At 50.4% G+C, this 26,124-nt stretch overlaps 2 protein-coding genes across 4 annotated transcripts; one reads left to right on the forward strand and one right to left on the reverse strand.

Annotated features, from left to right (window-relative positions):
• Positions 1 to 630: 630 nt before the first annotated feature.
• Sla2 (Src like adaptor 2) lies at positions 631 to 21,896 on the forward strand. 3 transcript variants are annotated; one of them, XR_005976038.1, is made up of 9 exons: positions 645 to 723; positions 2,527 to 2,662; positions 5,758 to 5,857; positions 6,194 to 6,280; positions 6,966 to 7,069; positions 13,550 to 13,699; positions 14,463 to 14,595; positions 20,847 to 20,984; positions 21,780 to 21,896. XR_005976038.1 is itself a non-coding variant. In XM_041670299.1 (8 exons), the coding sequence occupies exons 2-8, from the start codon at positions 2,566 to 2,568 to the stop codon at positions 15,176 to 15,178; spliced, it is 789 nt and encodes a 262-aa protein (XP_041526233.1). In that variant the 5' UTR covers positions 631 to 723; positions 2,541 to 2,565; the 3' UTR covers positions 15,179 to 15,252. The 3 variants fall into 3 exon arrangements, 2 of the variants coding, with proteins under 2 accessions (XP_041526233.1, XP_041526231.1); XM_041670299.1 differs by lacking the exons at positions 20,847 to 20,984; positions 21,780 to 21,896 and adding an exon at positions 15,061 to 15,252 and having other exon boundaries at positions 631 to 723; positions 2,541 to 2,662; XM_041670297.1 differs by lacking the exons at positions 20,847 to 20,984; positions 21,780 to 21,896 and adding an exon at positions 15,061 to 15,252.
• Positions 16,032 to 25,934, reverse strand: LOC121460125 (respirasome Complex Assembly Factor 1). The gene is made up of 4 exons (XM_041670303.1): positions 25,637 to 25,934; positions 24,094 to 24,197; positions 17,350 to 17,479; positions 16,032 to 16,547 (listed from the first exon to the last, which is right to left on the reverse strand). Exons 1-4 carry the CDS (start codon positions 25,748 to 25,750, stop codon positions 16,506 to 16,508), a joined length of 390 nt encoding a protein of 129 aa, XP_041526237.1. The 5' UTR covers positions 25,751 to 25,934; the 3' UTR covers positions 16,032 to 16,505.
• Positions 25,935 to 26,124: the final 190 nt, after the last annotated feature.

Here is a 26,124-nt window from a genome sequence, read left to right on the forward strand (position 1 = left end):
TTGGTGGCAAGCATCTTTGCTCACTGAGCCATCACACTGGCCCAGAAATGAGTCCCACTTCAGAGTCCCTCATGGAACAAGATCCTAGGTGATTCCTATGCCTAGATTTCCCCTCTGAATATTTGGACGCAAAGCTGCTAAGATTAAGTTCTCTGGTGATTTCTGTGGACAGGCCTGCATGGGAAGCTCCTGCTCATCCCTCCTCATTCTTAATTCCTTGCATCATATGGATTCAAAAAGCCAAGAAGGAGCTCCAGCATGAGGATGGGAGGGGCAGCTGCTCCCAGGAACAGGAAAGGGGCAATGTGGTGCCTCCATGGTCTATGATGCCGTCAGAGGAAACAGAGGCGGGGAGGCTGTGGGGTTATGAGAACCACAGAGTCTGCAGCTGGGAGCTGGAGCTCTGAGGAGCGACACCTGTGTCTACAAGGGGCTCAGATCCCTGGGCCTCACTCTCTGGCCCCGCAGTGCTGGTTAGGACAGCCTGGTCTGGTTTCCCCGAGAAGCAAAAGGTGCCTGCGCCAGTATTGTGGAAATGGCTGTCCACTAACAAGACTAAGCTTACCCCAGCTTACTCCAAACGCCTCTGGTGATCCTCCAGGCTGAGATCTGAATGTGCTGGTATCTACAGTGACAACTAACTTAGCACCTGCAAAGGCCTGACCTGTCAGGCTCAAGTGTGAGTTGCCCAAGTACCCTCACCAAACTTCTGATGACAAACCTGTAAGTATGCTTGCTTTTTTTCTTTCTTTCTGGTAGACTTGGGACAAGTGAGAAAGAATGGTCTCCTCTGGGACTGGGAGTGAGCTTTGTAGTCAGGCTCCAGGACGACATGTACCAAACGATCCGATCTCGTCTGTAAATGTGGCCAACACCTGTTTACCCTCGGCCTCACTGCCACTGCCTGGGCCTCGTCTTCCCCACTAGTTACCGTGCCTTATCCAAACCAGGAAGAGAAAGTTGCAGAGTCCTGGAGATGTGTCCAGCAAAAAGCAGGGCCTTTATGGCCCCAAGGGTCCTAAAGGTTGTGGCCCTGCTGAGCCAGAGTCAGGAAGTTAATCACCTCCAATCCTCCCTTCAGCCTACTGGAGTCAGTGTTATGATCCTTCATCGCAGGAGACCCTACGAGCTGCATGCTTTGCTGCATGCTTTGCTGCATGCTTTGCCTGAGGTCACACAGCTGGTCTGAGTTAGTCACCCATGCTACCCATTGCAGATGTAAAGCCAAGCACTAAACTTGAACCTCATACTCATGGGCAGCTGAAATGGAAGACTTTTCCTGGTAGTGAGTGAATCCCAGCCCTCAGGAGGCAGTAGAATCACCCCTCTCACCAAGGCCACCCAGTCCCCGGAGTCTGAGAGGAAGGGGCCATCCAGAGCCAGTCGTGGGGCCCCAGCCTGCTTGGTGCTCCTGAGCTCTGCTGTGGACTCTGAGCTGCACAGAGAGGTAGCAGAGAGCTCTGTTTCTCCAGCTGATGAAACGGGGCTGCAGGACAGGTGGGCAGAGGAGTGGGGGCTGGCACAGAGGAGCAGTCCTCCCAGCACGACTGGGTCCACTCCATGGGGACTGTTCTAGGACATGGATGTCATCCCATGGCATTGATGGACAACACCCTAATCCAGGCAGCGTGTGGCCCTAGGGCAAGGCCATGACTGGCTCTGGATGGCCCCTTCCTAGGGTTAGAGAGGAGCTAAGGGGGAGCCAAGAGGCCTTGGGATGGGAGTCACAGCAGAGGTGACACTGAACAGTTATTGGTGCAAACAGCCGGGAATCTGTCAGTCCATGTGACACAGAGGTGACTTGCAAGGCTCTGAGTGTCACTTCCACTCTGGTGCCCCTTTCCTCATCTGAGAAGTGGGGATAACCACACCCAACATTTGGGTGTGATAGATAATGCCCTGGAAAACCAGCCCTGGGGCCATACTTCCTTCCTGGTTTTGAAGAGCCTGTTACAAATTCTTCCAGGAGCTTTTCCTTTTTCACTTATTCTGTTGTGTTCCTGAGAAGTTTTTGTTTTTTGTTTTTATGAGACTATGAGCTATAGGACTGTGTTCCCTAGGTTGTCCCCAAACTCTTAGGGTCAACTGGTCCCATTGCTTCACAGTCCTGTGACTGCCAGCAGGCTCAGTTGGAATATTTGTTCAATCCGCCATTACCCTACAGTTCCATGTCCTGTCCTCAGCATTGTGAGGCCCACTGAAGGCTCCCAATACACATCAACAGAATGAACCAAAGTGAGCAAAGTGCTGTCCTCGGACTAAGCACATCCTTGGTTTCTAGAGAAATGTTGATTTTCCAATAATTTCTATTAAGTGTTTCAGTGAGGGGGGCTGGCTCGCTAATCCTTTCCAGATATCTCATTGATTATAGTAGGACAGCTTTTAATCTCATCTTTTTGGTTCCATTCAAATGCCATTCACTGAGTTTGTTTTCTGTGCCAGGCACGGCCAAGGGTTTAAAGTTGGAAGGAGCATCTCACAGATTAGCATGGGCTGTGTCCCCATAGCAGCAAGCACACTTTTCAGGTCTCTTTCAGCAGTGTGCTCCTGAGAGTCTGCTGAGGAATGATGGGAAGTTGGCCCAGCAGAGAGAAAAGCCTGCCCACAAGCTCCAGCACCATCTCCTCTGGTCCAGTCCAGGGACCTGTGTCCACACAAGCAGGTAAATTATGTCTGTGGGGCCACCAGGCCCTTCCCAGGTCTAGGGACATAGAGCTCATCACCTGTGGGTCTTTGGCCAACAACCCCAACACAACCCCAAACTTCAATGAGAGCCATGACCACTCTTGCCAGTGAGCCACGAGCTCCCAGCTTCTGCTGAACTTGCAATAGTGGTAAGAACATTAATGTGAGGGGCTGGAAGTAGAACTCGGGGTTAGAGCCTGTGGCTCCATCCTCAGCACATGCACAAAAATGTGTTTGAAGTTGGGCATCATGCTAGCTGCAGCAATGCAAGCCTATACATCCTTCATTTAGAAGGCGAAAAAAATTGTGGGTTTATGTCTAGCCTGGCTTACACTAAAAGAGCCTGTCTTTAATTTCGCAGTGGGGGTGGGGGGGTTGCCTTGTTTGCAAACTCCTCACAGAAACATCCAGACTGGTTTGACCAGATACTATCTAAATGCTGTGTGGAGCCATGGTGGTCCAGAGAATTAACCATCACGGATAAGGAGATCATCTACACCCAGAGGCACTGTTAGGAGGGGTGCAGGGAGTATTAATAACCTACACTAGAGACTGCAGAACCAAGACGGCTGGGCATCTTGGCTTAGGCACAAACTGTTGTTCCTCAACACCCAGATCCCTTAAAGTGGCAGAGTGTCTTTTCCTGTTCTGTACTCAAGCCCCTACCTCCCTGCTACCAGCACCCAGACACCCTGGGCGCCCCCTCATCTACAGTGAGAGACCTGCAGGAAGAGCCCTGAAAACCACTCCGACCGCCCCTTTTTCCACTGAGTTAATTAGAGGCAGGTGGCAGGCTACTGAGTCATCCGGGTGCTTCTGAGGGTAGTGACCACCCCTGGAAGATGTACCTGGCTCGGAGAACCTTTTCTTCCCTCCATATGGCCTCCAAGGAAGGGAGGCCGATCATCTCTCAGTGGAACTCCTTGTCCTAGAGGAATATGGGTTTTCACTAGCCTAGTCTAGGAGCCATTTGTCCCCCCAGACCTGGCTCCATCTGGAGCTTACTGAAGCTCTGCCAGGTGCCAAGCTATGTGACAGGAGCTGAAGACACCACGGATAAGATGGGTCCGTCCCTGCCCAGAGACAGAAGCTAAACCACTGAGCGGTGGCCATGTTATGTTTGTGACGAGTGTTGTGGGGATGAGAGTGTGCAGAGGGGCAGGTCAGAGTAGCCTTTCTGAAGAAGAGAAGTGTGAAGGCGAGCCGCTGGGCCAGTGGGAACTACTCGGGAGACTGCCCACTCAGGAGGGCAAGGAACCTTACCAGCTTCTTTGTTCCAAGCTTATGGAAGAGAGACCTCCATAGGAGGGAGGCATCAGGCATTCCCAGCTGCTGGGACACCAGACTCTGGGCAGGAAAGGACACCCCCCCCCATCTGAAAAGCTTCCTGCTGTGAGGGTTTCTACTAACCTTTTAAGAGAGAAGACGTGGTAATGGGTGCTCCTACCTACAGGAGAGACCATTCAGCCCCTACCTATCTCATGGATCCTTGTATATCTGTCGTCTCCCCCTTCCCCACAGGAGCCTCAGCTCCCTCTTGAGAGCATCCCAGAGTCCTATGGGACCTTGGTACTTTGGGAGCTCCTTAGGGACAAAGAACCTTCCCGTTGACCTTGACTACTTTTCCTGGCATCCTGAGTCCATATGTTAGCAAGTCCCTCTTTTGGGGACCCTTACTAAGAAAGGACGGAGGAAGAAAGGAAAGTGAGGTCGGCGAATTAGTTTTCAACAGACACCTACAGGCCCTGCAAGCTTAAGGAGGGGTTGCTAGACTGTGCGGGCTCATGTGAGGAAAGTGGGGGTCCCCTGCTTGCCGCCTGATGCCCCACTTCCGAACTGGACTTCATGCCCACTGAGTCCTCGGGGCCGTTTCTAGGGTGACCAGTGTCTTAGCCTCACTCTAGCTCCGTGACTCGGGCCAGTCACTCCTCCACTGGAGTCTTTGCCTCCCAGGAAGCTGGGGCCAGTCCTGAGAGGTGCAGCCGTCAGCCAGCCCCTCACTCTCCCCTCTCCCCAGCCTGGGCCTGTGAACAGGGTGGTATGGAATTGGAATATGCCCCTCCCCTTGCTGAGAGCCACATCAAGGCCTTGAGACCTTTCTGCAGAGTAGAGATGACTAGGCACACCGATGTCAGGGCAGTGGTAAGGTGATAGAGGAAGACCCCAGTAGGGCCCCATGTGTGGGGTACAGTCAGGGTTATCAGGACTCTTAGTCACATGCTCCCGTGGGGCACTTGCCCTGTCAGGCCTGCAATAGCAGCCTCTGGTGGCACTTCTCAGGGACAGCACAGGCCTTCACTCGCTGCCCTGGACATAGGCTACTGGGAGTCCAGCCCGTGCCTGTGTGCAGTGCTCTTGGGTTGACAGAGCCTGTTCACAGGGGCATCTCTCCAGGGGCCTGACGTAGGAGTAATTGGGACACCAGAGTCAGGTGTGGCTAGCCTCAGCTCACAGACCCTGCTTTCTGTCTGCTCACCGCAAGTCACTGCTGGTGCTAGCTCTGCCCTCCTTCCTGGAGCCCCAGGCCGAGCTATTAGCCTTCCTGAGTTTCCTCCCAGCCCGCCCTCAGAGCTGTGCGGCCACGCCACCCCTCTCAGAGGCCCACTCAGATCTGTGTTGATAGGGGCTTCTAGCTGCCCTGGGCGTTTGTTTTGATTTTAGTTTTGTCATGGGGCCGGGGTGGAACCCGGGGCCTTGCACATTCTAGGCAAATGCTGCTCTGTTAAGCTGTATCCCCAGCCCTGTAGGTGTTCGGTTTCCCAGTTGTGGAATCCTTCATCAAGGTCTCTGTAGAAGTTATACGTATAGGGGGGCTCGGCCAGGAGCCTGGTCCTCTAGCCACATGCACTGAAGGCCCTCATGGGACCCCCAAAGCTATGTGGGCTCTTCCAGGTTCTATAGAGCCTGCCGGGAGCATTTCAGACTCTGGGGTTACCCTCCCTCCCCCTCACTTCAGGGTACCCGTGGGAAGGGTGAATGAGGGGAGCCAGACCAAGGCAAGAATCTACTGACTCATGCCTTGAGGAAGCACTGACTAAGGGGGCAAATGTGTTTATCCCTCTGTCTGTCTAGAGAGAAGCAAGGTCACAGCGGTGGCCCTGGGCAGTTTTCCAGCAGGTACACAGGCTGGACTGTCTCTGAGACTTGGGGAGCCACTGACCATCGTCTCTGAGTAAGTCTACACACTGGGTCCTGAGGTGGTACTGTGGGAGAGGGCCCTTCCACTGCCAGCAGGAAGGCACAGGGCCACTTTTAAAAGCTCCCATGTGATTGTATCTCTGGGTGGTTTTCTGGCAGCCTGACACACTCACAGGGAGAGAGGGAGTGGGATCAGGTCTTGGAACAAGAACCATGGATCATTTGCACCTGCTAGGCCCTCACCCAAGGAGGAGCCTGGATTAGCTGGTGTGGGGATTCTGGGAAATACGTAGAAAGGGTGCCACAAGTTCCCCTTGGAGAAGCCCCTGCAGATGCAAAATGAAGGTGGTCCTCCGTGATCTCTCCACAGGGATGGAGATTGGTGGACAGTCATATCGGAAGTCTCGGGGAGAGAGTACCACATCCCCAGTGTGTACGTGGCTAAAGTCTCCCATGGGTGAGTACCCAGCCCAGTCCCACCTTGAGGACCTTCCTATACTCTTCCCACAGCATCCTCTTTATGCATAGCTGCAGACTGAACAGAGCCTGGGCCCTGGCCTTCAGAGGAGCAGACAACTGTCATGTCTTGTTCGGGTTGGCCCATGAGATTTGGGAGCCCAGAGAAGGCCCCGTAGAGGAGGTGTTGTGGTGTGGGCCTTTGGAAGGTGGCCAGGATCAGGTGTAGAGAACCCTGAAGGGGACATGTAGGAGACAGGCATAGTCTGTAAGGTCATCCTGAGGTGGGAAATCAAGGGGGACTTCTTGTAAGGGTGTGCGGATCAGCCGTGGAGCTGGAGGACTGGGCAGTGATGCCAGAGGCTGGGGCAACCTGTGCTGCCCTGCCATGCCCTGCCCACAGTCCCTCCTCCATCCCACTACCTCCCAGACACTTGGTAATGAAGGCTCCAGGCAAAGAAAGTCTGACCCTGCCTTTATAGGGCTGTTCCCCCAAAGTCTCTGGAGTCAGGACCCTGAGAGCAACTCTTGGAGGGACCTCTGAGCCTCTGAGGCCTGCTCAGAGGGAAGCCCAGAGGGCAAGGGAGGGGAGAGCTTGTCAAGGTCAGGCAGAGGTATATTAAATCCTTTTAATAGAATTCTATTAAAGCCCACAAGCTTAACCTGTTCCTCTCCTTGCTCCCCAGGTGGCTGTATGAGGGTCTGAGTCGGGAAAGAGCTGAGGAACTGCTCTTGTTGCCTGGGAACCCCGGAGGGGCCTTCCTCATCAGAGAGAGCCAGAGCAGGAGAGGTGGGTAAACTCAGCCTCCACTAGACACCTCTCCAGAGTGAGGCTCAGGCTAGAGGACACGCTGTCACCACTCCTAAAGGTCAGCGGAGGTTTCTTGAGTCCAGTTAGGCTCTGACTGTAAAAGGCCCTGAGGTGGAGCCAGGCTGTGAGGGAAAAGAAAAGACAGCTGACCTGGAACAATCAGCGGGAGACTTTGTGGAGTGGGTTCCTGAGCTTGGAGTTGAGCCACGCTGCTTCCATGAGGGTCCTTGGACAACAGAGCAAAATTGGTCTTAGTCTATATTTTGACGACTAGGATTGCTGGGCCTTTAATCCCAGCACTCAGAGGCAGGCAAATCTCTGTGAGTTTGAGGTTAACTTGGTCTACAGAGCAAGTTCCAGAATAGCCAGGGCAGTTACATAGAGAAACTCTGTTTTGAAAAACAAAAAAAAACCCCAAACAAACAAAAAAAACCACATGGGATTTACTCTGACCAGCAGTGGGAACCCTTCTTTACAAGACAGAACATGAGAGGACCTCTTGGCAAATGTTCATCACAAGCCATGCACCCGAGAAAGACTTCAAGAGTCAAAAATACAGTCTGCTTGTGACAGTCTAGAGAGGAGTCCCTGCAGTGCAGACAGACTGAGCTTACTGCATGGGCTGTCTGTTGGGGGTCCTTGCTCTGCACCTCCCCCTCAAGAGCTTCCTAGATTAACCTTCCTCCAGCCCCTCACCCTCCTAAACACCACTGGCTGCTGCTGCGGGCGGTGGTGGGGCACCTGGCTCCAGTGTGGCAGCTGCACAGGAAACCTCAGTGGTGGTGACTGAGACAGGGGCCCTGCAGAACTACCAATTGTGAGCTAGAAAAGCCACAGGAAGTGCTCAGGGCTTAGCACCCCACCCCACCTCTGACCTGGTGCAGTCCCAAGAGCATAGTGACCACCCCTTGTGCCATTATCCCTCCCTTTTGATTAAGAAGGAGCTATCACAAGGAAAAATCATGTAGAAGCCAAGAGGATCCATGAAGATCTTCAAACACCTGGAAGGGTCCTCAGGAATTCTAGGACCAGTGTCCCTGTCGCCAGCACCTAGTGGGGGGTCACTCAGGAAACAACTCTCATCAGAAACAGAAGACCCCGTGTTAGGGCACTGTGGTGCATGCCAGTAATCCCAGCACTTGGGAGATAGAGCCCAGAGGAGCAAGTGTTCAGTCACAGTCAGTCCTGAGTTCGAGGCTCAGCACCCATGTAAAATGTCTGGCCCGGTGGTGTATGCTTGTAATCTCGGTACTAGGGATGCAGGACAGGAGGATCCCTGAGGCGTGCTAGCTTACACATACAGAACAAACAAAAACTTCCCATGCTGACCTTGTAGAATGGTTGTCTCTCCAAGGCTTCCTTTGGACAGCACTGCTGAAGGGCATACCCTACCTAGCCTGGGAAAAGATCACTTTAGTTCACTGCTTACAGACCCGCGGGTCTCTGTCCAGGGATGCACAGACGTGCCTGCAGGCCGGCTACCCAACACCCAGCATGCTAAGCCTGAGGCCGGGCCTGAACATCCTCTTCTCTTACACTGCTGGCCTGGGGAGCTGGCTTGGAGACCACATTGGAATCACCCGGAGGAGCCTGTAACATGAATGCCTGCACTCCAGGCTTGAGCTTCTGATTCAATTGGTCAGGGATGTGTCCTAGAATCTGGAATCTGAAAGGGTGCTGTGGGGTGAGACCCCTCACCGGGCAGGGCATGTTTGTAGTGAAGTAGAGCAAGAAATCCCTGGCATATGCTGGAGTCGGAGGTGCTGGGGGCAGTCAGACTTGTTTCAGATACTTAAGTATATCCTGGGTGACTGTGAAATTCGATGCTAAGTTCTAGGGTCCTGAATGATGTCATAGAGTGTGGCTCTCTGAAGCACAGGGGTCACTGGGATGCTCTGGACTTGGTGACAGTGCTGGTTTTGCCACTACAGACATACTAGGGGTGTGCTTTCAAAGTGACAGAGGAAAACCCAGAAGGAAGTAATAGAGAAGTCATGTTGCCTGTCGATCACGGGGAGAGAGAGAGACTTTTACTTATATTCTGTGCATTTTGTCACATATGACATCGTAACCACTGACTGGGTGATATCAGGATCACCCTTTCTCCTGTTTTTCTGCAGTACTGGGAATCAAACCCAAATCCTCAGATACTTTTGGAGACAGGGTTTCACTGAGTTGTTCAGACTGGCTTTGAATTCATTCTGTAGCCTGGGCAGGGCTTATGATCCTCCTGCTTCCACCTGAGTGGTATGGGCTTTGCCCATTGTACCTGGTTCCAGGATCAGGCTGAGATTCTAGAGGAGTGGAGCCTGTGTGTGCACCAAGGAAAGCCTACAGCCCTGAGAACTCAAGAACACCCTCTCAGCCACCCTCCACACCTCCTCAGAGTTCCTCTAACTTATCTGGCTCTGCTGTAGGCCTGGGGAGAGCCAGGCTTGCGTATTGCTCTATGAAGGAGGTCCTAATCACTACACAGGTCACAGGACTGCTCCGGAAAGCTGTCCCGGGATTTAGGACAGGTTCCAACAAGCAGCATTCCCTCACTCTCTGGCCGTCACCCTGTGCCCTCTTTGTGTTGGATTCAGTGAGGGAAATGAGTGAGCAAGATGTGGCTGTTCCTCTTGGGCTCAGCTCTGCCCACTCTCCGGTGGCCAACACTTCCCTAGTGGTGGCTGAGTCACATTCTCCACACTGTGGCTCCCAGTCTCCAGCTGCAGATGGGAGGACCTAGGGCTCAGCATCTCTTTAGGTCATTGGCTCCTTCATGATCTCAGTGGAGGAAGTGCAGACAGGGTCTGCCAGGTATTTCCCCCAGGTAGATCCTGATGGCATCCCTAGCTTCTCCCAGCACCACTAGAATGCCCAATCCCAGAAGTTCTGGGCATGAGTGCCTAAGCCTGCTAGAGCACCCAGGACCACCTACACTGCCTTTGGTCTGGTAAGTCATCTTCTAGACCCTCTGTGCCCTCTAGTTCCACTGCCTACCAGGTACTCATTTTTTCCATTCTACTTCCTGGCACGTGGTCCCACAGCCTGGAAGCCACCCCCCACCCCCCGACTTCTCCCCTGGGCAAATATACACTCATCCTCATGGTCCAAGCAGCCATTGTCACCTCCCTAGGCTGCCAGTCCTCTAAGCTCCCACAGCGTCTTGACCGGTTCTCCCTTGCAGCTGTAGGGAACTAGTGTCTTGCAACAAAGTTGAAAGCTGTGTTCTGAGAACAATGGAGCTCCTTGTCCATTGAGGACCATCAAGGACAATCCCTGTGAGGAGATGGGTGGGCAGATAGCTCCTATCATCCTTACATCTCCGTCTGGGCCTGTGCACTGTCTGGCATTGTAGTAGGGGCTCAGACGTTTGTTGGAGAAATGAATGAGTCTGCCTAGATAGGCAGAAAGCTGGAGTAAACTGTCTTCCAGTTTAATACCAGACAGCCAGACAGGCCCCGACTTGCCTCGCACACCACCAGCTCCCTCATCCATTCAGGCAGATGTTGTCTTGTGTGCACTAAGCAAGGGTGGAGCTCCTGAAGGGCCCTCTAGACCCATGGCCAGTAGGGGGCAAATGTTCAGTGTGTGTTTTCTACAAGAAATCCAAGGGCAGTAAGTCTTCAAGTGGCTCACTGTAATTTTAGCCCTGGGAGGCTGAGGCTAGGGCAGGGGAAGAGGGGACCCCTGTTCAAGGTTCAGGCCAGATTCAATTACGTAGTGAGCTTCTGTCAAAAGTCAACCAGTAGGACACCCAAGATCCAAGGTATAAAATACAAGATCCTAGCCACAGTCTCAGCGGCAAAGCGGACAGTGCCCAGCACGTTAAGCAGAGATGAGGGTGTGTCTGTGGGGCAAGTGCACGGGCCTTGAGGAAGGGCTTCTGGGCCTAAGCCAGCGGGGCTGGAGCAGGTCCAAGGAGAGGTCAGATTCTGAGAAGCCTTTCAAAGGTGATGAGGACTTTGTTTCTAAGTGTGATAGGGAGGGCTCCAAGGAGGAGTGACCTACTGGTGTATGTGATAAACTGGAAGTGGGAAGCTACACAGGAAGCAGCCACAAGCTCTGTCTGGTTGAGATGTGGTCAGAGTCCAGGTGTGCTCTGAGTGTAGCCAGTAGGGCTTTCCGCTGCTGGCAGAGGAAGAGGTTGATCTCGGCCCCTGATGTCAGAGGTTTCTGGTGACAGTCACCTGGCCCAGCTGCTTAGGCCTGTGGCAAGGGAATGTGGTCAGAGTGTGGAGAAAAGCTGCTCACTTTGTGACAGCCATGGAACAGAAAAGCTTGCTAGGAAAAGGTTGAGCCCTCATGATCCCATCACCTCCCAAAGGCCCCAGCTCTGAATACTGCTGCCGGGAGCTGTGCCTTCACTCCAGGGCTCTGTGAAGGCATTTCAGATCCAAATCAAGATAGTGGGAGAGGAAGCAGTCAGTGACTCTGGAGTCTGGGGCTTAGTGGTGGATGGGTGGATGGATGGGTGCATGGATGGGTGGGTGGATGGGTGCATGGATGGATGGGTGGATGGATGGATGGGTGGATGGATGGGTGGATGGATGGATGGGTGGGTGGGTGGGTGGATGGATGGGTGGATGGATGGATGGGTGGATGGGTGGATGGATGGATGGGTGGATGGATGGGTGGATGGATGGATGGGTGGGTGGGTGGGTGGGTGGATGGATGGATGGATGGGTGGATGGATGGGTGGATGGATGGATGGGTGGGTGGGTGGGTGGATGGATGGGTGGATGGATGGGTGGATGGGTGGGTGGTTGAAGGCTGTCTATGAAAATGGGAAGATGGCAGGAGGATAAATCAGAACCATCCATCCGAAGGTTTCCCTCTTTAAGGGAAGGTATGCATCTTGCCGGTAGAATGTTCCACGCAGAAGGATGTCTTAGGGTTCCTATTTCTCTAAAGAGACACCATGACCACAGCAACTCTTTTTTTTTTTTTTTTTTTTTTTCGAGACAGGGTTTCTCTGTGGTTTTGGTTCCTGTCCTGGAACTAGCTCTTGTAGTCTGGTCTCGAACTCACAGAGATCCGCCTGCCTCTGCCTCCTGAGTGCTGGGATTAAAGGCGCGCGCCACCACCGCCCGGCCACAGCAACTCTTTTAAAGGAAAACATTTAATTGGGGCTGGTTAACAGGTTCAGAGGTTTGGTCCATTACTGTCATGGTGGGCTGCATGGCAGCACACAGGCAGTCATGGTGCTGGAGAGGGGGCTGAGAGTTCTATAACTGGGTTGGCGTGCAGCAAGAAGATTCTGGGCCTGGCTTGAGCATTTGAAACCCCAAAACCCACCCCCAGTGATACACTTCCCCCAACAAGACTACATCTACCCTAACAAGGTAAAACCTCTTGATAGTGCCACTCCCTAATGAAGTGACCTAATGACCAAGCATTCAAATATATGAGCCTATGGGGGCCATTCCTATTCAAGCTACCACAAAGGAACAGTGGGGACACGGCCAGAATACAGAAAATAATGGGTGCTTGCTGCATGCCAAACATGGTTCACTACCTGAATGCTCAGAGCTGTTGAGATAATCACTAGCCCCCTTCACACCGTGTGTCTAGGTGTGCCTTAGCAACAGAGTGGCACAGGTCCTACTGAACACGGCTGTATGAGAACCAGGCAACTGAGAGTGCAGCAGTTACTCAGGACTGGCCTTTGTTTTATTTTTGAGACAGTCTTCCTATGTAGCCCTGACTAGCCTGAGACGGTTACCAGGCTGGCCTTGAGCCTCTCTTCAATAGCTTGCTGTGTAAGTGTCCCTGTGCAAAACCCTTCACTGTTCTGAACTTTACTGAACGTACACTTGTTGCTGCTCATTCTTTTTTTTTTTTTTTGACAGTCTCACACAGCTGAGGTTGGTCTCAAACTCACCATGTAACCAAGGAGGGCCTCCTGCCTCCACCGTCCTCATGCTGGGATTATACTCTCGGCTACACAATCAGCATTGCGTTCTATAAAGCTCCATTCTACTTTGTGTGAGGGAGAGGACTACCTCCCACTGAGTGGTGTGTACCCTAGGCCAATGGTTTCCCACTGAGCTACATCCTCTGCACTTTATTGTACACAGAGCTCAAACAGGGCTTGTGACTATGGTGTCTATTGGTAGCAAGGCTGCCTTTCTCCCCTGTGTATGAGATGGGACTGCTGGGTTTGAAGGAAGAACTCCACCAAATTGTTTCCAAGGTGGTTTTCTCTCTGTGACCATGCTGACATCTACTAGACACATTTTCACATTCCAATCCTTGAGTCTTTATACAGCCAATATTACGGTTCACTGACACCTTACCCATCCTGAGGACCACAGAATCCTATATATAACGACCATTTCTCGTTGTCCTGCCTTTGACCCCAACACCTCCTTGAAGGCTGGGCTGTGGCCATTATTTATTCCTTCTTCCAACCTGGGCGGGGCTGAGTCTCCATGGGGCCTCAGATCTATCACTGGACCCTTTCTTCCTCAGGCTGCTATTCCCTGTCCGTCCGACTCAGTCGCCCAGCATCTTGGGACCGGATCAGACACTACAGGATACAGCGCCTCGACAACGGCTGGCTGTACATCTCACCACGCCTCACCTTCCCCTCGCTCCAGGCCCTGGTGGATCATTACTCAGGTGTGACATCCTTCATTCTTTTTTTTTCCTCCACAGCAGACTGTATGAGGGTCCTAGGGGGTCGTCAGTTGTGCCCTTAAAACCCGAACTGCTGGGGCTATCTAGGCAGAAGAGGCATGCCCTCCATCTATCCCCATGCAGCCCTGGTGCTGAGATGTGGGTGAGCACTGTCTATCCCATGCTGACAAAGAACTGACTAGAAGTCAACTGTGAGTTTGGCCAAAATCTCACTGCCATGGTGGTGGTCCAAAATCAAAGTGCCCTACAGCAGAGAACCAGATAGTGCTGTTCCTGGGTGCAATTCAATCTTGAGCATTTCTGGTTCCCGCCCTGTAACCAAGTGTCAAGGAGATAGGGAAAACCTCACTGGGCATGACGGCCTTTAATCCCTGAACTTGGGAGGCAGGCAGATCTCATGAGTTTGAGGTCAGCCTGGTCTACTGACTGAGTTTCAGAACAGCCAGGGCTACATGGAGAAACTGTCTCAAAAAAAACAAAGTCAGTAACAACAAACAACAAAGGTGGCTCCCCACAGTAGATCAGATAGGCCACAGGCTGACCATTCAGCTTGCTTTTCTCAGTTTTACACTGAACTCAGTATCACATAACTTAGCCCCAGATGAACTTTACATCTCAGCTGTCGTGAGACCAATACCTTGAGACTTCACTTCCCATTACGTTTTGGTGACCACGCTCCTAACGTGCTAACCACAGAACACTGCCAGGGCAGGTATCACATCAAGGGCTTGCGTCTCTTTCATAGAGCTGGCAGATGACATCTGCTGTGTGCTAAAGGAGCCCTGTGTCCTGCAGAAGCTTGGCCCACTACCTGGCAAAGATATACCTCTACCTGTGACTGTGCAGACGGCATCACTCAACTGGAAAGAGCTGGATAGGTAAGGGGAGCCAGGGACACCTTCTAGAGCCCAGAACATGCTTGAGCAGTGGTGAGGACAAGGCAGTAGTAAGGAAAAAGCAGGCATGGATTTCTGGGGAATTCAGCCAAGGGGAGAGGAAGGTTGGAGTGCGTGGGTGAACAGAGTCCTGAGCAGGGAGGTCAAGATGGCGTTAGATCAACTAAGAAATGAGGAGCCAGGCTGGGCAATGGTGGCCCACACCTTTAATCCCAGCATGGGAGGCAGAGGCAGGTGGATCTCTGTGAGTTCAAGGAGAGCCTGGTCTACAAAGAGTGCCAGGACAGGCTCCAAAGCAACACAGAGAAACCCTGTCTCAAAAAAAAAAAAAAAAAAAAAAAGGTTGAGCTGGAGTTTGTCAGCAGGAGGTCCCTGGTGCCATTCTGGGGTGGTAAACTGTGTGGCAAACACAGAAGTGGCTCCCTTACCCACTTTCCCCATCCACAGCAGCCTGCTGTTGGAAGCGCCTGCCAGTGGGGAGGCATCTCTTCTCAGTGAAGGGCTCCGAGAATCCCTCAGCTCCTACATCAGCCTCACTGAGGATAACTCCTTGGACAATGCCTAGTCCAAACAGAAGTCAAAGGGGAACCCAGGACCCAAATCCGGTCAAACCTGACGAAGCACCCTAGAGGCAAGGCTGGGATGCAGGTACATCCAGGGTCTCACATGGACCTTCTGCTCCTTCCTCTCATTATCTTCCTCCCAAGGCCTTAACCCTGCCTACAATTTCTAGTCCATGTGCATCGCAATTCAAGGCAGAGCCAGGCCTCTACAGAGTAAATTACTTCTGAGGTTTGGTGTTCCTAGGAAGGATGTCCATTACGACTGCTAATCAGCCCGACAAAAAGGCAGAGATCACCACTAGCATAAGGAGAGAAAAACTATTAGGGAAATTTACAAGACTCATTAAGAATGCAAACACATCTCAGACGGTAGGATGGCTCAAAGCAAAGACAAAGATAGGCAGAGTACCTGATGGCTTAACACAGCAGCCACCATCTTACCCCCAAGCAGAGCAAGACCAACAATTTAGATCTTCCCATGATTCCTCACATCAAGTCCCTTGACAGCCAAACTCTCAGATCTCTACTTCAGTGTTCATCCACTGCCCAGCCATACCCTAGTGCTGCCATCTGGTGGCCAGACACAATATGACACCTTTTAAGTCCCACCTATCTCAGTGCTGGGCCAGAACATCAGGTAGTAGACCCTGTCCGCAATGTTAAAGCCAAAGCAGTAACCCTTACCAACTCCAGCCCCTTGTTTCCCTGACAGCCATAAAGAGAAAGAGGCCTGACTGAAGCAGCTATGGGAACAGAGGGAGGAGGAAAGCTGAAGCTCTGTCTAACACTCTCCCTAGGTTCTGAGGGTGCCAGTGGGGGAGATAAGCAAGGCTTTAGTTTAGCAGGCATGCCAACACTTTGTTAGACTTGTTTATTCAAGTATCTGAAAACACTCTACAGTGGAAACTTATTAGACGGCTGCTCATACTGCGCTATGGATCACACGCATGGTGTTTTCAGAAGACTTGAGAGTTTAAAGACTGTACACCTGACGGAGAACTAAGGAAGACAATTTAATGTTTCATCCGGATCCAGAGGCGCATCAGATTAAACAGCAGCTCCACTTGGCAAACAGCTGTTACATGATGGTATCCAAGAAAAAAAATGGTTGGCGATGGACAAATTCAGAAATGCTTCCCCAAAGGCAGATGGTTCTTTGAAAAGTTTCACAACCCTTGCAGAAAACACCAATGCCCAACACGCTGATTCTAAGTCCAAAAGACATGGGTCTTCTCAGTTCCACATGGCAGGAGTGCCCCAACAAGCATGTGTCTGTGCTGTAATAAAAGGGTCCTTCGGACTGGACAGAAGAGATGGGAGCAGACGCCATCAGTCATAGTGGATGGCAGTGTAAAAGATGATCCAAATGACCTAGAAGAGACACAAGCAAGTTTCATGTTGTCACCTGGATCAACACAGCAGCACCCCTTCCCCCCATGAAAAAGGCAATGTATAATTCTGAGGTCTTTAGGATTTCATAAGAGTAAGTATCATTAATCCCAAAACATTACACCAAAGAGAAGGCCTATTCCCGTGGTCACTTGTCATTTCCCATCTCTCCCTCCCCTCAGCTACCGGCAATCACCAACCTACTTTCTGTCTCCATGGCCCTGTATATTCTGGACATTTCACTAAGTGGAATCACGCAGCCTTTTATGTCTAGGTTCTTCCACTTAGCATGTTTTCAAGGTTCAACTATACTGCAATACCACAGAAAGAATGTTTTACTGTATGGATATAAAACATTTTACACTCCAGATAACAGACATGTGGGTAGTTTAATTTTTCCTACTAGGAATAATGCATATACTTAATATACACATATCTATCTACATTTTTGGTTTTCTTCTTTTAGAGACAAAGTCTCTCTATGTAGTTCAGTCTGAATTCAAATTTATAATCCACCTTGCTGGTATTATAGTTGTGAATGACTATACCTAGCTCCACAAATAAGTATTAAAACACTTCCCAGTTTCTAATATGTAGTTGATAGTAGGCCCTGGATTTACACAAGTGTACAGCACCCCAGACCACATCTTTTGGAGGATCTCCTTGATGTGCCACTAAAAGAACAGTAGCCCAACCATATAGCGTAAGTCAACTAGTGTGCTCCCTGAATGACGGACGGCTCATGATCAACAGAAGCTACTGTAGAGCTTCCAGCTACACATACCATGAACAAGGCAAATGATGTCATGAACCCTTCCTTGGTGAGCTCCCATGTGCCACCATATTCTTCCTCGTCGATCTGTAGGTAGTTGCTGAAGTAGAGATACAAGACTCCTGCATTGATCAGGCAGAATCTGGAGTGGAGGGGGGGGAAGCAACAAACAAACCATAAGCTTTGAAGCTGCACGCTCTCCCAGCTGTTAGGGCACTGAGTTCCAGTTTATACTTTGCTTATGTGTATTGCTGTCTCCCCACCCAGGCAGGGGATGACCCGGAGAGAGAAGCTCCAAGCTTAGGAAAACAGGCTCAATTTGTTTACTTCATCGTTATGAGAGTATGTGTAAGTTTCTCCAGAGGAACCTCAACTCCCTCATCTAAAATGGGGGGGGGGGGTTTGGCTAATTATTACGGTGGGAGGGGTGAACAGAATACACACAAATGTCTAGACCTTCAGTGGAGTTTCCCACCTAAGCTGGAAATTTAAGAAACAACTACTTTTAGTCAAAAGCATGTGATAAAATATCTAAAGCATGGGGCAGGGGTCTCAATGGCAGAGTACCTCTCTAGCACACACAAGGCTTTGGGTTCCATTTCTAACACTGCCCAATTCTTCAATCTACTTGTTTTTGTTTTTTTGAGATAGGGTCTCACTATGTAGCCAGGCTGGCCTCAAGCTCATAAAAGATCTGCCTGCCTCTATCTCCAAAGTGCTGGGATTAAAGTCATATGCCACTACATCCAGACCACTCTCTAATTTAAAGTACACAGATTTTCTCAGCCTCCTTGAAGAAATCACAATGGCTGCAATGCTACCCCAAACAGGAACTATACCAGCCATGAGCCTCAGCAAAGCTCCAACTGAGTGTTGGTCAGGGGACAGACATATATTTAATTGCTTTATAGCCTGATAAAGCAAGCAACAGTACTGTTTCTCTCTGGGTAATTCCTAAAAGGCCATTTGTGAACTTCACCTGCTTGGAATGAATTGGTGAACACAACGCCCTTGCCTTCGGCTTACCATCTATTATTAGGTGGCTCGGAACAGCAATGGGAATGGAGTTGAAACTTTTATGACCTCCCCTGCAGGCCTGAGTCCTATGATGTGCAAGCTGATGTAGGGACTGGAGCACATGAGCACAAAGAACAGGGGTGGGAAGCAGAGATTGTTTCACAGACTGGTGACCTAAGGAAGTACACTGGTACTTGGTGGAATTAATGGTATCCTAGGAGAGGTGAGAGGCTTCATGAGTAAGGTTTGTGGGTTTCTCATATGTAGAAGTAACAGGAGTGAGGAAGTCTGATTTACACATGTTACTCAGGTTTCAGGATTTAAGAGCAAACATCTTGGAGATGAGCAAGCATGTCTTAGAAGAGGTAATTAGTGCTCAAGGCTTTTTAAACCCAATGGACTAGGTGTACAACAGTTCTTGGAGTTCACAGGAAACACAGTTGTTAAATAAGCTCATGTTGGACATGGTCAGTCATGTCTGCAATCCAGCACTTGGGAGGCTGAGGCAAGAAGAACTGCTGGAAGTTCAAGGCCAGCCTGGACAGACAGATGTTGGGTGGTAGCGGTGCAGGTGGATCTCTGTGAGTCTGAGACCAGCCCAGTCTACAAAATGAGTTCCAGGACAGCTAGAGCTGTTACACAGAAAAATCCTGTCAGGTGGTGGTGGTGGTGGTGGTGAGTGGCAGGGGAAACAACGGAGACGGACACACTGAAAGAAATCAAACTCAAACCAAACCAACCTACAACAATAGGCTGAGATGGAGAAGGACCATGGAGTCAGGAATTGGGGATGGCAAGAGAAGGCTGACATAGGCACTACCTTTCCAAAGCAATACCTGATGCAGACAGAAGGCACAGGAATAAAGGTATTTAAATCTAATCTTAGGTGAGGTTAGAGGCAGGGTCAAGAATGGACTAGAAGGGCCTCACACTGACTAAGCTTCAAGGATGAGTTTCTATTATCTAAATGAGGGACAAAAAGTTACACAGCAAAGAAGTCAATGGATTAGTGTGGTAGACTAGGGTAACAGAATGAATATGAAAAAGGTTGAGTCCCAAATAGAGGCCAGCCTAGGCTACCTAGCAAGATCCCAAAAGCCACAGGGTGGGTGAGGTATGGTTGGCACATACAAATCCAGCATTTGAGAGGTAAAACAAGATTAAGGGTTCAAGGTCATTCTGGTATTTGGGAGGAGGTATCTGCAGGAGTCCAAAGTCAGTCTGGGTAATACAGAGACCCTGTCCCAGTAGCAAAGGGCCAGGCCTGTCCATCAGCGTTCAATCAATGAGGCCACTGGTGGAGAGAAAGGACTCCCTTGAGTTGTTTGTTCTCTCACTTCTACATGGGTGTCCCCCTTCATATACACAAAATACATGCATGGAACATATACAAGTAAACGAAAACACCAGTTTTAAAAAGGTTAATCATTAGCTGCGCACATATGGATTATGTGCTGAGCTGAGACCCAGAGATGGGTCATCAATGCAAAGACTTAGTACACAAAATAGCTGTCGGCCATTCTTGGGCAAATCACAGATAAGGAAACATGAGAAGTTTTATGGTAGCTGATGCTGAGGGCCACAACAGGATGAAATAAAGTAAGACGGGACTTAGAGGGCAGCCAAAGTTTCTGGAGAGAGAAGGGAAGTTCACTAGAAATGAGCACTAGGAAGTCATGCCTCAAGCAAGGGAAGTTGGGGATGGGTCATGGAAAAATAAACAAATTCTTTCCTTTCCAATAGCAGGTGGAAAGTACCAACCCAAAAGAGGGTAGGGTTTGTCCAGAGTGAAAAATTGGCTGTGCCAACAGCGTGGGACTGAATCCCAGAAACAGCAACCATGGAATAGTGGCAGCACACTGGGTGAGCCAGTCCAAAGCGCACTCGTTTCTTGTTCTTTCAGCCACATTTTATAAATCTAATCACATAACTATAGTGGTGAGCTGACTCGTGGAATGCCCAATGAACACAAGTCTGCATTTAACAATTTACTTACATCATCCATTTAATTCACCTGTCAGTCACTCCCCTGTTGCTATTTTACTGATGAGAAGACTGATCTTAGGTAAACCCAAGATTATACAGGTTCAAAGAAACAGATCTAAAGAACTTGAATGTAGTTTTCTATGAAGTGGTTTTGTTGTTGTTGTTTTTTTTTTTTTTTTTTTTTTTTTTGGTTTTTCGAGACAGGGTTTCTCTGTGGCTTTGGAGCCTGTCCTGGAACTAGCTCTGTAGACCAGGCTGGCCTCGAACTCACAGAGATCCGCCTGTCTCTGCCTCCCAAGTGCTGGGATTAAAGGCGTGCGCCACCATCGCCCGGCTTTGTTGTTTTGAGACAGGGTTTCTCTCTGTAGTCTTAGGTGTTCTTGGCTGTCCTGGAACCCACTCTGTAGACCAGGTTGGCCTGGAACTCACAGAATTGCCTGCTTCTGCCTCCTGAGTGCTGGGATTAAAGACGTGCACGATCACTGCCTATGATTTTTTTTTTTAAGGCTGTTTGTACACAGTAAGAAGAGCCATGAACTACGCTGAATGATCTCAGAGAAATCCTTTCAGAATGCTACAGAAGGGCCAGGAATTGGCACATACCTTCAGTCCTGGCACTAGAGAAGTAGAAGCAGGATATCTCTGTGAGTTCAAGACTAGCCTGGTCTACAGAGTGAGCTCAAAAACAGAAACCACAACACAACCTTACAGGAGGGCCACAGTGAACAAGGGCATTTGTAGCCAAGCCAGCCTGGCACAAGCTCAACCACAAGAATCCACATGGTGAAAGGCGAGAACCAACCCCTGGAAGCAGTTCTCTAGTTGTCATACATATGCCGTGAAGAGTGTAATAAAAAAATTTTTAGGAGCTGGTTGCTCTTCCAGAGGCCCTGGGTTCAATTCCCAGCACCCACATGACAGCTCACAACTGTCTGTAACTCCCATTCCAGGACATACTCACACAGACAAAACATGCACATAAAATAAAAATAAATCTAAAAAACAAAATTTAAAAAAATGTTTTAAGGGCTGTGGTAAAAGCTCAGTTGTTAAGAGCTCTGGTTCTCTAAACATAAAAAGCCCAGTCATGGCAACATATGCCTGTTATCCCAGGATTGGGGGTTGCAGACAGCCAGACCAACCTGGGATAGTGAGAGACTCTGTCACAAGGCAACACTGCACAAATAGAGGACAACACCAGCATCCTGTCCCAGCCTCTGAATGTACACACATGGCACACCATGCGCATGAACCATACACCAAAGGGGAAATCCCTTAAGACTAACAGGTGCAGAAGCTCTGAAGTCACACCACCCCTTCCCCACTGTGGCCTTCCAATTACTCTGGTCTTTAGGACAAGCTCCTCTTCCTCTGCCATTATTCTTACCTGCCTTCTCCTTAACTCACATTATTCTATCTTTCTACCTTGTCCTACCTAGGAAGAGCTGTATGAACCCCAGGACTGATATCCTACCACCCCAAACAGTCTTACACGTCCACTCCATTAAGACCCTGCACAGCAAGATGGGTAGTGGTGGCGTCACCTTTATCCCAGCACTCGAGTTTCTGTGAGTTTGAGTTCTGCCCGGTCTACAGAGTGAGTTCCAGGACAGCCAGGACTGTTACACAAGGAAACCCCGTCCCGAGAAACAAAAAATAAACAACAATAACAAAGATGATACACAGCATGGCCTCTTAATGGTTTCCTTGTACAGTGCATTGCTCAGTATAAAAAAATGTAGAAAATCTTTTAGCTAAGAGGCACTGAATAGTAAGTAGTTTATTCTTGCTCACTTTTTGTGTGGTTTCAGTTATCTACCATCAACACGGACAAATGGGAAGTTCCAGAAATGAACATGTCATGTACCATGTAAGTGAAATGCCCAATTTTCAACTACAGGCTGCTCCAGGCAGTGTGTGAAATCTCACGCTGCCCTGCTTCACCGCACCACCCCTCCCCCTCCATCCAGCACCCTAACGCTGCATGTGCTCCCTCCCTCTAGTAACACAGGGGCTTGGTTATCAGACTGTAACCGTATCAGGGCTTGTGCCCAAACAATCCTGGCTTTACTTAGTAATGGCCTCAAAGTTAGAGAATAGCGATGCCAGCAACCTGGATACACCATAAAAGCCATGAAATACTTTCTTCAAATATCTCCTATTATCACTAGCAGGAGGAGCATAAAACAGGTATTTTGAGAGAGGAAAGGACCATATAATTTTATTACAGCATATTGATATAATTATTTTATCAGTTACCATTGTTAATATCTCATGATTCTTAATTTGAAAAAAATTTCTTAGTTTCTTTTTTTGAGACAGGGTTTTTCTGTGTAGCCCTGGCTGTCCTGGAACTCACTCTGTAGACCAGGCTGGCCCTGAACTCAGAGATCCGTCTGCCCCTGTCTCCTGACTGCTGGGTTTAAAGGTGAGCACCACCGCTCTCATGATCTTATCAGAGTGGACGCATAAAACTGGAACTAAGGGCATGCACCACCACTGCCTAAAATGTATTTTTGTTTTTTTGAGACAGTCTTATTCCGTATCCCTTACTGACTGGCCAGGAACTCCCTATGTAGCCCAGTTGGCATAACTCATAGAAAGCCTCCTGACTCAGCCTCCTAGGCATAGAGATATGCACCATCGTGCCGAGCTCCTCATTTAGAACTTGAACTTTCTAAAAGCTATGTAACTGGCTGAGGGTATCCACTGAGGGTCTTTGAATAGATCTGTCAGCAGGAGGGACTACTATATATTTCTTTTGGGTTAGTACTGTCAAAGAAATTCTCCAATCTGGTTCTGAAGCATACTCATGCCTCACTTTCTAAAGAAACTGGTAAGAAACACCGTCAGTCCTCGAACAGCCAGCATGGCTTTCCATTGGCAGGGGTGAGACACAGGAGTGCTCACTTGTATTCCTGGATAAAAAGAGACCAGGCAAGTCTCCTAACTTGCAGAAGAGCTTGCTCACAGTTCCTCCTTAGGAGTTTTAAGTCTTTCAAATGCATTCATGGGCACAGGCTTGTATTCAGTAACTTGCTAACCTGAATCATCATGAGCAGGGTCACAGGGTGTTGCTATTGCCCAGAAGTGAAGTAAAACGAGCAAGGCCAAGCCTCCTACTTGGGGTGGGGGTGAAGGTGGTACTTTTAAAATGTAGGGACCTGAGAGTAATTCCTGCCCAAAGCCAAAAGCTATACATCGGCAAAATTCAAAGCATAAAAAAATGGTCATCAACTACAAAGGTCCTCTACTTCCTAAACTAGTACAGGCACCAAGGCCAGGCCACAATTAAGAATACTTGTTGCCCACAGTAGTATGGTAACCACTTGCAAGGAGTCACGTTAGACCCACAAATGCATAGACTGGCCCAGATTCAGGACAGCAGCCTGCCAGCTAACGAACACTGCCCCAGGCCTAGGAGTGCTAATGCTGACTTTGCTTCAGCAGTCAGATGCACACGGTGCCAGTCATAACGAGAATGGAGCCTCCATCTGAAAAGAAACCAGGAGTAAAGTGTGTTGACACATGCCTGTAAGCATCAACAGCACCTGGGAAGTCGGGGCAAGAGGACAGGCGTTCAAGTGACAACCCAAGCTACATGAGACCTTGTCCCTTACAAAAATAAAAATAGGAATGAGGGTCCTGAGCACAGCTGCTTACGAGGCGGAGGCAGGAGAACCACCACATGCTAAGCTCCAAAGTGAGATCCCGCCTCAGACAAAACAAGAGGGTGAGATACCCGAGACTTACCCTGCTATTCCCAGGAAGCCTCGCAAGGGCAAAATGCCCCAAATTACACCCAAGACCACAGCAATGATCTGTCGGAACCAGTAGATCACATCTAAAAATTCATCCTATAAAAGAGACACAATGTATGCATTATCTGGAGTGGCTGCCACAGAACAGCTATAGATGAAGTAGCGAAAGTTTATTAAATAGCTCTTTATCCCCCCCCCCCCCAAGACATTCTCATTAAGTAGCCCTGCTTGGCCTGGAATCTGCTATGTAAGCCAGGCCTTGGCTGTGGCGTGCTGGACTAAAGACATGTCCCACTACGATCCAGCTTAGTATGTGGTTCTTTTTTGATCTGTTCATTTTATTTGGTATGTATGATGTTTTGCCTGAATGTATGCATGTGTGTCTGCAGCCCATGGACGCTGGCTGGAGAAGGAGGGCCTTGGATTCCACTGTGAACCACCATGTGGGTGTTGGGAATCAAACCCAGGTTCTCTGCCCAAGTAAGCAGTACTCTGAGCCATCTCTCTAGCCCCCGAATGTGGTTCTGTCATGAGTTCTACTAAGGTGTGGTGAAAGACAATGTATTTAGACATTAGGAGATTAGAGAAACCATTACTTCTTGAAAAGAGGCTGCTAGAAGGCAGGGAATGTGGGCACTGTGTTCCTGGCCACTGGTAACTCTTCCCTTACCAGGCAAGTTCTAGACAGTCCAGGGCGGGGGGCTATTAGTCTCAGTACCCCTTTCTGTGCCACCCAGGAAGGAAAGCACGGTGGTGTGGGAAGCGGAGTGCTTCAGGCGTGTGCACGAAGAACACTGGTGGTTTGTGAACTGCCCTGGACTCCAAACACCAGTCCTTGGACCAGAGAAGAAGCAGCAGAAGGAAAAAAATGACACAGCAGATCATAAAGACTCTGCAGGTTTTGCAAGAGCTGGGCAGGGCTGGGGGCAGGCCAAGGGCACCTTCAGGAAGTGCTTCCCATCCCCCGCCCCCGGAACTGAGGGAAAGTCCAACTTCAGTAGTTCAAACAACGGAAGGATTCCAAATACAACATTCTTTTCAAACTATCTGGAATCTGCATGGTGACAGTCTTCGAGATCACAGAATGGGGCAAACGTGGGAAGCGTCCACGCTCAGATCCTCTGAAGGTGACCAGCGAGAGCATCGTTAAGTCCCCAATCACTTCTTACCCACGTCCAGCGACACTTCTTCCTAACACCCACCCTCCTAAGGTGGTCTGAGACCCCGCTCTCACGGGGCATCTCGTCTTTTTCATCCAATCGAGGAGGGAATGTACCACCCCTCCCGATGTGCAGACGTAAACCCACTTTGGGGATTCCGCACCCGGCCCGCTCGCAGTCTTCAAAAGCTCTCACTACTCCGGATCCCGCAGGGCAAACGGCAGAGGACGACGAGGCTCCCCTCGCTCCGGCCCGCACTCGTCCGCTGCACCCCGGCACCCTCGCCACCCGCTCCCCGCTCCCACGGCCGGGACGAGGGACATCCAGACCCGTTCTCCTGAGCCCGCACCCTCACCCTCGCGGGGCCTTCCGCACCTTGTCGTCCCAGGCCGCGTCGCTCCGCAGCACCTTGCTCCACACGGACACCTTGAGGGCCCCGTTGGCCAGCTGCGGCTGAGGCGGCTCCTCTTTCCGCCGCCCGCCGCTCATCCTCCCGTCGCGCCGCCCGACCCGGGCCTGGGGCGCGCGGGCCGAGCCAAAAGGAGTCGGGTCTGGGATGGCGGGTCTCAGCGCGCGGGGCAGCGGCGGTCTAAGCAATGAACTCCCGAGGCACGCCGAGAAGCCTCTCGCTATGCCAAGCAGCCGGCTCGCTAGCTCTACGGAGCAGGCGCCGCGGAGGGAGGGGCGTGCCCTCTACGGCGTGCGCACGCAGCCAATCGGCAGCCACGCAGCCATCTGTCCGAAAGTTTGGCGACGCCTCGGCGCAAGCGCCTTCCGCTGAGCGGAAGTGACGGAAAGCTTCGATCAGGCACTAGGTAGGGTGAGCGAGAAGGGACAAGCGCGGCGCCGAGGCGCTCTGACCT

The sequence above is a fragment of the Microtus oregoni genome, unplaced genomic scaffold (genome assembly GCF_018167655.1).
Source record: "Microtus oregoni isolate MIOR12 unplaced genomic scaffold, Mior012 000020F_ref0000438, whole genome shotgun sequence".
Classification (NCBI taxonomy): Eukaryota; Metazoa; Chordata; class Mammalia; order Rodentia; family Cricetidae; genus Microtus; species Microtus oregoni.

Coding starts and splice junctions, on each gene's coding strand:
- Sla2 (XM_041670299.1), top strand. CDS start 2,566: ATGATGGGAAGTTGGCCCAGCAGAGAGAAAAGCCTGCCCACAAGCTCC. Junction 7,070..13,549: donor AGAGAGCCAGAGCAGGAGAG/GTGGGTAAACTC, acceptor TTTCTTCCTCAG/GCTGCTATTCCCTGTCCGTC. Junction 14,596..15,060: donor AACTGGAAAGAGCTGGATAG/GTAAGGGGAGCC, acceptor CCCCATCCACAG/CAGCCTGCTGTTGGAAGCGC.
- LOC121460125 (XM_041670303.1), bottom strand. CDS start 25,750: ATGAGCGGCGGGCGGCGGAAAGAGGAGCCGCCTCAGCCGCAGCTGGCC. Junction 24,198..25,636: donor ACGCGGCCTGGGACGACAAG/GTGCGGAAGGCC, acceptor TCTCTTTTATAG/GATGAATTTTTAGATGTGAT. Junction 17,480..24,093: donor GGCTTCCTGGGAATAGCAGG/GTAAGTCTCGGG, acceptor CCTCCACTCCAG/ATTCTGCCTGATCAATGCAG.